Source organism: Nothobranchius furzeri, chromosome 5, assembly GCF_043380555.1.
Source record: "Nothobranchius furzeri strain GRZ-AD chromosome 5, NfurGRZ-RIMD1, whole genome shotgun sequence".
Lineage (NCBI taxonomy): Eukaryota > Metazoa > Chordata > Actinopteri > Cyprinodontiformes > Nothobranchiidae > Nothobranchius > Nothobranchius furzeri.
In genome coordinates this window covers 2,253,712-2,268,711 of record NC_091745.1, presented here as the reverse complement: position 1 = coordinate 2,268,711, position 15,000 = coordinate 2,253,712, and the positions used below count along the sequence as shown (strand labels likewise).

General features: G+C 44.5%; 1 protein-coding gene across 4 annotated transcripts in view; it reads left to right on the top strand.

The window, feature by feature from the left end:
• adgrl1a (adhesion G protein-coupled receptor L1a) overlaps positions 1–15,000 on the top strand; it is a 99,861-nt gene that overhangs the window by 45,815 nt on the left and 39,046 nt on the right. For all 4 annotated transcript variants that reach the window (XM_054741273.2, XM_054741272.2, XM_015948442.3 and 1 more), the window contains exons 3-4: positions 11,916–12,129; positions 13,342–13,451. In XM_054741273.2, coding sequence (XP_054597248.1) covers positions 11,916–12,129; positions 13,342–13,451 — 324 coding nt within the window. The remainder of the gene's footprint in view (positions 1–11,915; positions 12,130–13,341; positions 13,452–15,000) is intronic.

Genomic DNA, 15,000 nt, shown 5'->3' with positions numbered 1-15,000 from the left:
AGACAGACAGACAGGTAGGTAGGTAGAAAGACAGACAGACAGACAGGCAGGTAGACAGATGGACAGACAGACAGGTAGGTAGGTAGACAGACAGGTAGACAGACAGACAGACAGACAGACAGGTGGGTAGGTTTGAATGGGTTTTATTGTGTTGAGTTGAAGTATTTGATGTTTTAGTTGCAGCATCACAGAAAGGCAGATGGCTTTCACACGGCCCAAGTGATAAAACTTTAATCAATACAAACCAGTTTATTTAGTTTCTTACGTTTTCATAGACTGGAGCTAACAGAATTAATGAAGTTATTTGTGATTTTTTTTTTTTTAGTGTGCTCTCAGAGACAAATAAAGGCTTTGATTTGGTCTGAAAGTGACCTCTCAATGTGTTTGTCCTGGAGTTTCTCTTTCATGAAGCAGACAGCCACAGGCTTCTCAGACACTAATTACTAAACCGGGGGGTTGTGAAGATTGCAAATCATCCAGATTTAGCAATAAAGACCACATAAAAAACCTTTCTCTTTTTTATTTTTTATTGTGTGTGTGTGTGTGTGTGTGTGTGTGTGTGTGTGTGTGTGTGTGTGTGTGTGTGTGTGTGTGTGTGTGTGTGTGTGTGTGTGTGTGTGTTTCCAAGCTTTTGTTCATTCCCTATTAGCAAGTCTCTGCTTCTCACTTCTCCAACTTCCAACACTCACCTCTCATTTTCAGCCAATTTCTCTGCTGTTTCTCCCTTAACACCTCAGCCATTACCCCCACCCCTCCTCTCTCTGTGTTGTGATATCCCCCCATTCCTTTTTACGGGCCTTTTATATCCATTGTGGTGCTTCTTTCTATCTTTTCACTCTCTGTTTTCTTATTTTGTTTCTTCCACCCTCTCAACTCTATCACTTCACCACAGCTTCTATTCAGCTACCCTCCTTGAGATCAACCCCACTACCTCCTCCCAGCTGCCCTGTTTTTCTTTCATTACCCCCCTGCATAGCATCTGCTAATAGCGTACACCTCTTGTCATTGTCATTTCTCTCCCTTTTTGTCCTCTTTTACCTCTTACGGTTTTCTCTCATGCCTTGTTTGCTGCCTCCCTTCTCAGCATCACTGGTGTTCGGGGTCTCTGTGCTCTTCAAAGCCCTCGGCTGTAAGCATTAGATCACAGAGAGGCCTGTGTGCGTGAAAGGTTAATGGATGGCCTTTGAACATATATTGGGAGTAGGGGGTGGGTGGGCTGAAGGAGGGAGAGACCAGGGTGGTGTGTTCTCTGAACGCCTCCCTTTGAAGATGACGCAGGTCGCTCTCATGTGTCTGAGCTGGTAGACGTGGGCTGTGCTTTTCTTGTTTCTTCATTTGTTGACAGTATTGGTGCACTTGTGTACATCTTGGTTGTGTTTGCCTTGTAGTGTGTGCATGTGCGTGTGTGTGTGTGTGTGTGTGTGTATACATTGATTTGTGCACTCAGGAAGGATTGGGACTGTGTTGCCGTTAGCTGCAGCGTTCCTCTCCTGCTCTTGGTGTGTAACTGAAGCTTGGTAGTAGTGAAGTACTGTGTGTGTGATGGAAGCTGCTGGTTGAAATGTGTCTGTTAAAGAGTATAGGTGTGTGTTAAGCTTGTCATGAAAATGTGCATTTGTCTTTTGTGTTTCTTTTTGAGTGAACCACACATTGGTAATTACCAGCAGCAGCTTAAGGCTGGCCGCTAAGGGCAAAAAGAGGAAAGAAAGGAAGACAAAAAGGAGCGAGAGGGATGGATGAGGATAGCAAGGCTGATAAAACAGTTGAGTACAGGAGCAGAATAGAATGGGAAGGCAACCTGGGAAAACTGAAACTGTACAGTTTGAATGAAAAGAGATATTAAGACACTGGGAGAACTGAGACCGGAGCAGAGGATGGTTGGGGAGGCCAAATGAGAGAGTGTTCAGGTGGATCAAATTGGATGAGGGATCCAGGGATGGTGCTGAGGTGAAAAAGACAAAACACATAGTTCATTGCTCTGCAGCTGAATAAAGTGGCAAACAAGCGGTAGAGTTATTCTGTGGGGTTTTACGTCTGAATACATTTTTAGTAAACAGGTGTGAAAAAGTTAAAGCTTCTAAAATACTGCAGCGGTTTAGGTAACCACACTGGTGAGAGACTGATCTGCTCATACAGTATGCATACTCATAAAAATGACCCTCGGATGTACACACGATGCACGCTGCCAGAGCGCCCGCTCAGTATATGAGGAGCTTAATTAAGTGTTCAATGCAGCAGCAGGGCTGGGCTTCCACACTCATCTGTCCTAAAAGTCTCTGGATGCAAGCTGCAACTTTTCCATATGCACACACACACACACACACACACACACACACACATCTCTCTCTCTCCCTCTTTCTTCTTCTTTTCTCGTCACTTTAATATCTTTGTTCGCTCATCATCATCGTCCTCTCTCTGCTCATGCCTCATTCCTTCTCCGCCCCTCTGGCTGTTTCCTTGCAGCACCTACAGCTTTACTCCACCAGGATGTTTCTATGAATCTATATGAATCTAGGTCTGACTCACCGTCTGCTGTAAAATGTGCTGGAGACAGAGTAGGGGATGCGGCTGTGCTGGGCCCGTGGCATTGCTCCCTCCCTGGGGGGTTGGAGAATACTTTACACTGGGTGCATCTCCTACTTTTTAGGCAGGCAGAATCTTATTTTAGGCTATGCTGTTTCCCCCATTGAGGCAATTTTATTGCATAATTAGACACCCATACCAGCACTGACTAGGTTTGACAGTATGAGCACGTCTGCTCTCGCCTTCCTCCTCAGATTTGTGTGTGTGAGTGTGTTGTTCAGAGTCTCAGTGGCTGTTTAACTGCCCATCCTAATTTCTTTGCTTTAGCCGCTTGTTCCCCCCAGAGCAAAGTTTGTCAACACACACCAAGAGGAGGTTCTGGAGGTTGAGGATGGATGCGCATTAGAGCTTGTGTGTGTAGATGCCTGCGAGTATTTATGTGTGCTCATGCACATCACTGTAAATGTAGTGAGAATGAGCTGCAAGAGGGTGCGTGCTTCCCTTTTCCAGTGGGGGGCATGTTTATTTCTCATATGAATGATGTAATGTTGTGGCCTGTGTTGTAACTCAGTGCAGATCAAGGCCTGGGATGCTGAAGAAATATGCTTTTGTGCTGAACAAATCCAAACAGCTGCAGATCTTCTCCTGCACCAATCTTTCCTTTTGCGTCTGTAACCTCGAGCCTCTGCAAAACAAGAGAGCGCTGTTGGAATTCCACCAGTGTCTTGTGTGAAAGTTTCTATCTTTTTTCTATTGTTGCCCTTTCTCATTTGAGCCGTTTTCAGATTTCTTTCACCCAGTGTCTTTAGCTTGACTCAGCTCCATCAAAGTGGAAATTTGTCATTTTGGTGCTGCTTTGTGTTCTGACCTTATAGCAAAGCTGGTGACTCCCCAAACAGTCACTCCTCATCTCATCCACTACTCCGCCTGCAGCAGACAGGCAGAGGAGTCGGAGATGAGATGGGATCCCAGCTTGGAGGCCATTGCTGCACCGCACCAACCACACACACACGCACGCACGCACGCACACAACCTCCCACAAGCTCAAACAGCCACTAGCCCCTTCACCGTCATGTTAGGCCTTTAGGTTTATCTCAGAGTGTCACTTTGTCACAACTCCTCAGCTTGAAGGCTGCCTGAATGTGACAGTTCTGGCCGCACAGCCTCAGCTTGTCCGCGGTGACAGTCCATGCTTCAGCGAGTCATTACACTAACTCGCGGTGCTAAGTCAGTCGCTAAGATGCAGCGCTAAGCTGATAAAGTGATGTAGAAATTTGTCTGGATGATTCTTAGGAAGGGAGGGATTCCCTCTGACCTCTCAGTTCTGTCCAGTGACTGTAAACGTTCTCCTTCTTCTTACTCTTCTTTAGAGAGAAACCTGACATTCATCAAGGAGTGCTAATGGTGCTGATGGTGAGAGGCTGATGTGCTGAGTAATTTAGTTTCTGGGAGAAAAGAACATAATGAAGTATCATAAATAAGTTCATATGGTACAACAATACGACTGAAACTTTTACATGAAACCTTTTCAGTAAAACTTGAACACTAATGTGATTCTAGATGATCAGAAACGATCACGTCACAGTGCTGCAACATTTGAAAGCCTGGTGATGGCTTTAAATGCTTCTGTGAAAAATCCCTGTTAGTTTTCTGTGAACTTCCCCGTTGCCTTGGCCTTAGCCGCCATCACAACAGACTCAGTTTACCCATTTAAAATCATCTTTCTATCTTCGCTCTCTAAATACGCTGCCTGACCCGACAAAGCCTCTACCCAAAAACTCACTCCAGTATTTTGTTGGACTGCCTTTAGCTTTGATTACATCACTCACTCGTCATGGCATTGTCTCGATAAGCTTCAGCAACGTAACAAAGTTTATGTAAATCCAGTGTTGCATTCAACTTTCACCTAGATCTGGTGATGATGATGATGATGATGATGATGATGATGATGATGATGATGATGATGATGGGAGAGCTAGACCAGCAGCTCCCAATCTTTTCATCTTCAGACCCACAAGATAGCAATAGTCAAAACATGCGACCCCAGATACCGACAAACAAGCACGCCTGAAGAGTTTAATAATTCAGGGTATAAAGAAAACCGCTTCCTTCATCCATGTCCCTCTATGATTTAGTTTATTTGTAAAAAATTATGCTAGAAATGTAGCTTCAATCATTTTTTTTATTTTATTTTCCTTTCTGGAAATCATCTCAAGACCCCTTTTATGGTTCTTGGTGACCAACAAGAAGGTCCCGTTCCAAACTTATGTTGCATAAATCATCTTCAGCACTCACCAGAGATTCTGACTGGCGTTCAGGTCCAGACTCTGGTGGCCAATCCATGAGTGAAAAAGATGTCCCATACCTGATGAGCATGATGAGTCCTGGCAGTGTCCTCTTGGAAAAAATCCACTGATGGAAGAAGCAGGTCATTGCTCAGTCTTTGGGCAGATGTTGCTGATCAGCTGCAACAACCCTAGACAAGAAATCCATGTGGAAACTTCTTTTTTATACTTGAGTTCAGGGGTGGGCTGAAAACCAGGAGGCTCGGAAGCTTCCAGGAAGGTGAAGCTGTCTTTACTACGTCTAAGTCTGGGTACTTTTGTCATGCAAGGTTTTAAACATTAATGTAGGAGCTAGCTTTGCTTTCATGAAGGAAGAAATTAATTTTAAAAAGTTCTCTAACAATGGAAAAATATTAAAAAGTCTGTAAAACAGTCGTTGTCGGTGACAGCTCTTTGAAGCTGCCTTTCCCTTGTCAATTAAACTGAGTCTTCTCATAAATGTTTGCACTTTGTGCTTGAGATGATTGTGCAAAGACCAGGGGTGATTCTAGCATCAGGTGTAGGGGTGCTGAGCACCCAGAGATCTGCCCGTTCAGGCAAGAAGAATTTCAACATTTTCTACATTTTAACACAATTTCATCACTTTTATGAAAGAAAACAAAAACACAGTTTTCACTAATCAAATTACAGTTTTAAACAGCACAATATATATATTTAACAGGTTCTGTTAACACTGTAGCAGAATCTGGTCCCAGTTTAGAGAGTCTAGGTTAGTGGTTCCCAGTCTTCTGTCGTTGAGGACCCCTTGGCTGTGTATGTGTCTCAGTACAAACATGTAGAAGAAAAGGAAGAAATGATCTTTTGTTTTGCACCTTTCAACATAAAAATCATGAGGCGCTTTTGTGTGCTGAATTCCCACAAATTTGGTGGAGACCTCCTTGGTGGGTCGTGAACCCCAGGTTGGGAACCACTGGTCCAGGTGTTGTAGTTTTAAAATTTGAGCAGATTAAAGATTAAAGATGCTCAATGAGTGGAAACATTGGTTGAAAATGGCCTTTAATATTTGGAAACTTGACATTGGAGCCAGTTTTATAGCTTTGTCTGGATTTCCACAATAGAATGCCACTAAAAGTACCAGTAATATTTTGAAATCAATTTATACTTATTTTCACATAATTTTCCATTAATATTAACATCCCATTAAAAAAGAATCCAATCTTTTTTTTGGTAATTTGTCTTTTTTACCTCCTAATTTTAAAACTAACAAAAACAAAATGGTAGTTTTGCAAAAATGATGACCAATCTCCTACAGTAGAAATTTAGGGGAGAGAAAACAACTATCACTGACTTTGCTCTGGGATTTAAACTTAATGTTCTGACTTCTTTGCTCAGAAGTCTCAGAATAAATAATCAAGGCTTTAATTAAATTAATTCAACTGTTCTTTCATGTTTTTCAAAAGGTTTAGCCATGAAACAACACAACCACCTTGCCTGTGTTAGAATCGTATTACTGGGCTTCTGTAGCACCAGCCTGTGAGATTACTGAGGAACCCGAACAGCTTTAACCCTTCAGCCTTTATTGTAACAACATTTCTCCACTGTGCTGGATCACTCTGTCGTTTCCTTTTGGTTTGGAGGTTCATGAGCGGCGCACGCTCCAGACCTGCGTCAAAGTCCCGCCTCCTAGCTTGATTGACAGCTGCTTTTCTTGCCTCACAATCAGTTTATACAAGATTCAAAGAAGAAATGGGAGACAGTCAAAAATGCGAGTGGTTCCTCAATTAGCAGGACCTGTGAAAAATAATGTAAGTACAGGACTGTCCCACAGAAAGCAGGAACCAATTGGTCACCCTAAAGCTTGGTTTATGCTTGACGCATTCACTTTCCACGCGGTGATGCGGCTCGCGGCTGGAACGCGCTTCACAACTCGTAGCGTTTATGGTTCGTGCGGCTCGTCTCTGCGGTGAGCCAATATTCTCCCAAACTGAAGGGGGCAGCATGGAGCTCTACAGCATGCATCCAACACTACACCATAGTAGAAGTAGAAATCACTGTTTACAACACGGCATTTCAGCATTTTTAACAGCGTTCTCGTCTTTTCCGACAGTGCGAGCTATTTCTCTCCAAGAATTATTAACAACATGTTGATCACGGTGATCTCTGAGAGCTGAATCATACAAATGTCTGTATTTACCAACCTCTGCCGTGCCGGTCCACCATGTTTTTCCGCATCCGACCGTCCGCGTGGTTAGAAATTTTCCAAGGTGCGCGTTGCGGAAATCTTGGGCCGTGCGGAGACGCGGTGGAGGGGAGTGGTTGTTAAAATGACGCAAAATGACGCAACTTTTCCGCGCGGAGCTGTGCAGACCTCGCGGACGCGTCAAGCATAAACTAACCTTAACGTAGCCACTCAGGAAGCCTCAGAGCCGAGTCTGGAAGGGTGAGCAGGATCAAACCATTTTTGAGACAGGGGAACTTTGCTGTATTTTTGTTTTTAAAACACAATATTTTGACCTTTGGTTTTTATATATTACTAATGTGTTAAAAATCACCACAAATAGTAAAAATAAATAGAAAATTCAATGAATGTCAAACTTTAGGGGTGCTAGGGATGAGTTTAGGGGTGCTTCGGCACCCCCAAAACAGGCTAGAAACACCCATGTGGTACCATCGGTCTTCCCTACCGGACCGAGTGCCCTGAGGCTGTTCAACATCCTCCTTTGACCTCCGGATCCACGACGAGGGTCGCCTGACGGTGAGGTCACAGATTGCGTCTGAATGCTCTTTTATTAAGAACAACTTAGCTTATTCGCAACCAAATTCTTTTTCACCAAGAACGTGTCCTCTCTCCAAGATACACGTTCTGATACATGCATTCACCCGCAAACAAAACACACTTCACCTTAGATTCATCCAAACACAGGGTTGCTTTTTAATACCAAAGCTTTTATAAATTGCCTTTTAAGTTGTCTTGTTTTAATTTGTTTAGTAATAAATTTCTTACCCTTTTGAAACTTGACTCTTTCTTGAAATAAACACGGAGTGGGTGTATGTTGATCACTGAACAAGCAAAGATCTTTAGATCTTCTGAATTAACAAATAACTTTTGCTATTAAATTAAATCTTTAAAAATAAATATTATAATCTTTTGATTAACATAGACCAAGCAAGTTGGTGTATGAATTTATATCTATTATATATATATATATATATATATATATATATATATATATATATATATATATATATATATGTGTGTGTGTGTGTGTGTGTGTGTGTGTGTATACAGTATATATATATATATATATATATATATATATATATATATATATATATATATATATATATATATATATATATATATATATATTCATGTAAATTTAATTTGTTAATTGGTTTGATCTTCTTAGGAATTAAAACATAAGCTGATAGCAACTGCCTTTAATTCCTAGATATGTAGTTCGTTAACACTACACATGGAAAAGACTATCTAGTGGTTGAGAATGAATGAGTGAACAAAGACTAGTCTGGCTTGTACTAAATTATGTTCTTGTCCAATGGTCCCAAGTATTTACCCACCCTCTGGCTTTAATTACTGTGTGAGAGTAGTGAGTCAAATCCTATCCGTTCAATCACTTGCTGTTGATGTGTTTGGAGCTTTTATTTTGAAGCCAGCTACTTTAACGCCTCACACCAGCTGCTCTGGAGTGGCACCAGCCTTGTGCTGTTGGGGTGTGTGTGTGTGTTTGACCTCTGTCTCCTGTACAAGGCCACGTCCATCTGTCAGACAATATAGTACTGTATTCAGTTGGCTCGTGTTATTATTAGTCTGCATGACAGCTGCTAACTGTTTCCTGTGGACCCAGTGACTCGTACTGGTGAGTCATAGTTTCACTACAAGGGACCACATTCACCTATACAAATGGCTGCTGCTTCCAAAGCCTTTGTCATTCAGCAAGTGTGTCTGCTAGTCAGTGTGTGTGTGTGTGTGTGTGTGTGTGTGTGTGTGTGTGTGTGTGTGTGTGTGTGTGTGTGTGTGTGTGTGTGTGTGTGTGTGTGTGTGTGTGTGTGTGTGTGTGTGTGTGTGTGTGTGTGTGTGTGTGTGTGTGTGTGTGTGTGTGTGTGGTTAAAGAGTCTCTGAAACCCAAATGGATTCCTGCAGAGTGAAGGACAGCCGTAGCCCATGGCCAGTTCAAGCTTATCCTCTGCTCATCTCATCTCAGCTCAGAGCCAGCCGCAGCTCCAGCTAGACCGCCGGCAATCTGGCTGCCCCACACACACACATACACACACACACACACACACACACACACACACACACACACACACACACACACACACTGAATTGTGCAGGTTAAGCTCCATCCTGTTTTATGGATACTCTATTCAAATTTCTACATAAATGTAAGGTGCATGCATCTTTATTTACAGTGTGAAATCCACCTTAGTGCTGCAAGTTGTCAAAAAGTGTTTGCTTAGGTGTGAAATATGCAGGTGTGAAACGCGATACAGTATGGCAGAAGCAGGGATTTGCAGCAGTGCCAGAAATAGACTGGTTATCATGGCTGCTGCCACCATTAAAGTGCAGCGGCTCAGTTATTGCTTAATTTATTGAGCTGAATATGTGTGCAAATATGATTACGGGTGAACAGAGGGTGATTTTTGATTGTGAAACAGAAAAAAATTATCAAACTGTGCATGCTTAATCTCATCATTTGGCTTTAGAAATTATTATTCTAAACTATAAATGATTTAAAGACGTTGTTTTGCTAGTATCCTCTGATGGGGACCAGCGTCTGTTCTATATGTTCTCTTCTATAATGTAAGTAGACCAAGAGTGATCACTCCTGATGGCCCTCTCCACTTTTACTCTCCTCTTGGCTCACAGTATATTTGTAATTGCTGGCCAGCTGTACACTGCTGTGTATTTACACTGCAGGGTAGTTAAGAGAACAAGGCCACACACTGGCACTACACACTGTAATCCCACTGTGGTATCAGAACTCAGCATGTACATGTAAGTGTGCCTGCATGTGTTTGCGTGTGCTTGTTTGTGACCATGCACACCAGTATGTCTGTGTGTGCTAATTTGCCCATGTGGGTTTCTGCGTTTGAGTGTGGACTTGTTTGTCTGGCCTCGCCTGCTGTTTGCATCTCCGTGTGCTTTAATTAGTATGCAATTTTGCATCAAGGCCTTTGTGATTTGGCACTGGCACTGCATGCTGGCGAGGCATAACAGATCTGAAGTCTTTCTGTGCTAGTCATTCAGACTTAATGGCGTTAGTTACACAACCCAACTCAAGTCCCTACTGCATAAATGACTGGCATTTAGAAATACGAGCAAGTCCAAGGGCTGTGAATCATGTTGCACAGTTTCATGTCTGAAATGACTGACACTGACATTAACCCAGATGGAGGCTTCTCCTGACTGGACAGTGTCTGAAACTTAAGCAGTGCTAGCTCAGTTTCAGGGAGAGAAACCAGCACCGTTCTGTGGGTTTCAGCACTAACAGTAATGGGGAGAGGGGCTGACTCAGTGTCCTTGTCTGCTGCTGAGCCTGTCTTGAAGGGGGAGGTGCTGCTGTGTATTGAAAGGATCAGTTTATGCAGTACTTCCGCCTCATTACAGAGCAGCTAGCCATCTCTGTTTAGGTTTGACATTATGCCCACTGCCAGCCCTGTGTGTGTTTTCTGTCCTACCTGCTGACATTTAAAGGAGATCTCAGTCAAGGCCCTCTGGTCCTTCAGCACAGCGGACAGCTCTAGGCCTAACAGTTTCAGATGAAGCTCCAACTTCCAGAGCTTTACTTTCTCAGAGTTTAGTCATTTCAGCACCATGGACAGCAGCTCTTTCAGTCACTAGCGTGATACTCATTGCAGAAGAAAACTGGTTGTTCTTTAGCCTTCACTTCCACGTCACTCTGCTTGTATTCAGTTGTTTGTTCCCCTGTTTCAACTTGCACCGTCAAGGATGTTCAGAAACATTTGTATTTTTTTTACTTTATGTGTGTGAGCCTGAATGCAGAAGCACTTAAAACACACGCAGCTATACAGCAAGCTGAAGAGACGACGAGTGTCTCTCTCAGTACCTCTTCCATGGCTCTCGGTCTGGCTCAGCGATTAACCCCGAGTACCTTGTTGTCCCTGCTGACCCTTTTCTCTCAGAGCCACCGCAGCACATTGACATTCCACTCCTAGTTGTGAGTATGCAAATTGTGTACAAAGTGTAAAGTTTGCAACGGCATTAATTTGCTCTTGCTTTTTTATTCCTACTTCTTTTGTTCCACTATAATTTTGTCTCACGCCTAAGCTGAATCCAAATGTTGGGCTCTGTAAACTTGTTGAGGTGGAAAAGACAAAGAATGCTGGGAATGTGGGGATGAGTATCATAAGCAGTTGACTGGCTGTGTGTAGGAGTTTGTTAACATTTGAAACTCTCACAGTTTGTTTCACAAGTGGTGCAATATCTCACTGGAGAAGCTGGTTTGGCTGCAAATCCTCCATGCCAATATGTGGTCTGTGATGTTCCAATGTGGAGACTGAATGGCCAGGCTGTGCATCAACAGTAGGAAAATATTACTACTCAGGGAAGACAAGCCAGCAGAGCCAATTAGTGTGTAAGATGGCAAAATCAACCACTCTGAATCCACCTGCTCAGGCCCAGTACTAGATATGGTAAATGGCTGTATTTGATATGGCGCCTTTTAAAGCCCTGGAACCCCCGGAGGCGCTTTACAACACAATCGGTCTTTCAGCCATTCACACAAACATTCACACCCTGGTGGTGAGGAGCAGTATTGTAGCCACAGCTGTCCTGGGGCGAACTGACAGAGTCTAGTCTGCCGTACACAGGTGCTACCGGTCCCTCTGACCACCACCAGCAGGCAAGGCTGCTCAAGTGTCTTGCCCAAGGACACAATGACAGCAACAGACTGAGCAGAGCTCGAACCTGCGGCCTTCCATTTACAGGGTGAGCACTTAACTCCTGTGCCACCGTTGCCCTTGATATAATATTTACAATTAGGTTGAATAATAAAATGCCTCCTAACGGCGTCAAGGTTTACTGAATAATCAATATCTTTCCTTTCTTCTTTCTTTCCTTTGCAGCCCTGGGCCGGTCAATGATGCCCTTCGGCTTGATGCGTCGGGAGCTGGCATGTGAGGGCTACCCTATCGAGCTGCGCTGCCCTGGAAGCGATGTCATCATGATTGAGACGGCCAACTATGGCCGCACCGATGACAAGATCTGTGATGCAGACCCATTTCAGATGGAAAACGTGCAGTGCTACCTGCCCGACGCCTTCAAGATAATGTCACAGAGGTAACTATTGATCTGTTTAGATCCTGTGCATGTGTTTGTGCAGAGTCAGAGCATGTTATTGGCAGGAGAAACAAGATACCATTTCACAGCATAATCCCTCCAGAATTCCCCACTTTTCCATTCTGTGGCGTATTGTTTCGGCACCTTTAGTTCTGAAGTAAATCCAACCCCTCAAGCAAGCAATTGTAAATGAGCTTTTCTTAAATCGTTAATGAACTGATTTTTGTCACGCATAACATCTGCATTTTGGCACAAGCATTTATTTTAGTGGAAGTCGAGGCACGTAGCTAATTGTGTGTGCACGTCTGTGTAGGCGTGCAGGATGCATATTCTTAGGGATTGTTGCAGGAGTGTTTGCAGGGCTTCCTACTGTTGCTCTCCTTGTTTGAGCTCAGCATCTTCCTCCTCTGAGCTCAGATCAATGGGAGCCCTCTCCCAGCTATCCATCACACGTGTAATGGAGGCACAGGGTACTAGCCTGAGAAGAGAGCAAGTAAGCAAGGGAGGGAAGCAGCAGGGGGTGGAGGGTAGTATTGAGAGGCTAGAGGAAGGAGAAAGACTTCCCGAGATGATGGGATGATAGAGTGAGAGCAGGAGAGATTTGAGATACGAAGGGAGGAAAAGCCTGCACAAGGGAGACGAGCTCAAAGCTGGATCAGAAAATGTGTTGAGAATGGCTGAACGGATGCAGGTCTCTTTTCCTCCGAGTACGTGCTGTTTAGGGTGTGGAAACTTGGGATGGAACACAGAGAGCAGCAGCAATATGCATGTGAATGTTTCCCAGAGTGTGTAGTGTAGAGTATTTGCCTTTAAACCCCTCCTCACCCCCTACGCCCTTCCCTGTTCTCTCACCTCTAATTGCTCCCACTCACAATCCCCCAGGAGGGGAGGCTCTTACGTCACTCACTCGCTCCCTGCCTCCTCCCTCCCTCCCTCCCTCTTTGCTGCTCTTGATCCTTCTCCTCCTCCCCTGTTCTCCCCCCCCCGCCTGTTTGCCTCCTCCCCTCGGGTGCAGCTGTCACATGATCTAGTGTAGTGTGAAATTACTCCCTTCACCACCATTCCCTCTGTCTTTCAGAGCCTGAAGATGTTTCTTTTATAACCACTCCTTTTTTGTCTTTCTTACAATGGCACTCATCACTTTTTATCACTTACCCCCACCCCCTATCTCTTTTGTCTCCCCACCTCCCCCTCGTCCGTCTCATCTCTCAGGTGCAACAATCGCACTCAGTGTGTGGTGGTTGCCGGGTCGGACGTGTTTCCGGACCCCTGCCCGGGGACCTACAAGTATCTGGAGATCCAGTATGAGTGTGTCCCCTACAGTGAGTACTGAGACCCCGTCACCTTCTTCGACCTCCCCGGCCCTCTCACCCCATTCATCTCCCCTCCCACCCCTGCCTCTATCTTAACCTAAACCTTCCACCCTCCCCTCTTCAACTCCCTAACCCTCCAGAACGTGCATTGCACTCACACATGCACACTTACTCATGATTTGCTCAGAACAACAAGGATGAAACCAGACGAACCCATCCTCGCCCGCTCTCTCTGCTCCTGTCCTTCTCTTCTTACTCTCGGCTACATTGCACAGACACAAACACAATTACAGAGCACTAAACCTTTTCTCTCCATCAACAGAGTGGTGCACCAGTAGCTGAGGGGGATTTTCACATGGGGGGAGATGGTCCACAAACACAAGGTCTGATAAGCACTTCACACACACCTACTGCAAACATGGGGTCAGCCTTTATTGGCAATCACAGCAGTGTAACACACACTGCCCCAGACACACGCACTGATTAACCCGAGGGCCTTCTGCTGCCTTTATCTGCTGCCAAACACCTTTGCTGTCCCTCTGATTTTCAATAAAAATTAAAATGGGGCGCAGTGAGACTTTGAAGCAGGGGTTGCTGTGTGTTTGCTACACCTCACAGGAGGAATGTTAACACAAACAGCAAAGAGCTTATTTTGGAGCTCCAAACCTGCAGCGCCACACATTTTCATGTCCCCATGGTAACGGCTGGCTTCACTGCTCCAATGTCTGTGGCAGGTTTGATGTGCGTACGTGTTTGTTATGTGTGCACTTCACACTTTCAAACCCACTTTGATTTGTTCCTGTTGTGCCTGACTCTTCCTGTTGGAGCACACGGATGCAGTAAGGGCGTGCGCACACAGCCCAAGGAGCAGACACAGCTGGCGTTATACGGCGTGGTGTTGATCCTCGTTCATGTGAAAATCTCCGCTCAGTCTCCCCTCCTCCCTCTCATGTATTTTTATGCCCAGCATTGATCCCTTCGCTGTGTGCAGGCCTGCCTGGCCGGGGGGTGGGGGAGCAGCGGCGCTCCCTACTGCTGGGTAGACGTAGCAGGGGTGGGTGGGGGTGTACGTGGCTCGCTCGGGGTTTCATTATGACATTATGGGATGATTGTCTCTACTCTTTTCTCAGGTGCAGATGTGGTGAGCCACAGGACAGACCAAACCAAGCAGCTAACTTCCTTTCTGCTTTCCATCATCATCTTCATCTCTTCTGTTAGCGGTCTTTCTGACTAATATCTATTCCACAGTCAGCATGACTTATCTTCATATCACACCTTATTTTTCTGGGTTTCTGCTTTTTTTTCTTCATATTTTCCGTGTCCACTCTAACTTCATAAATCGTTATCCGTCATTTTCTTACACTCATCTGTCCTCCCATTCTGTGCCTGTCAATCAGAGACAGTATCCCATCATTCCAATATCAGTCATTCCTCGTGACTTTATTTCTTCTGCTGTCTCTGTTGGTTTCTTCTTTACAGGTGGAGCAAATCTGCACAAGAAACCATTTAAGGGTTTTCAGTCAGTCTCTGCCCTCATTCTGCTCAGTGCTTTGCTGCA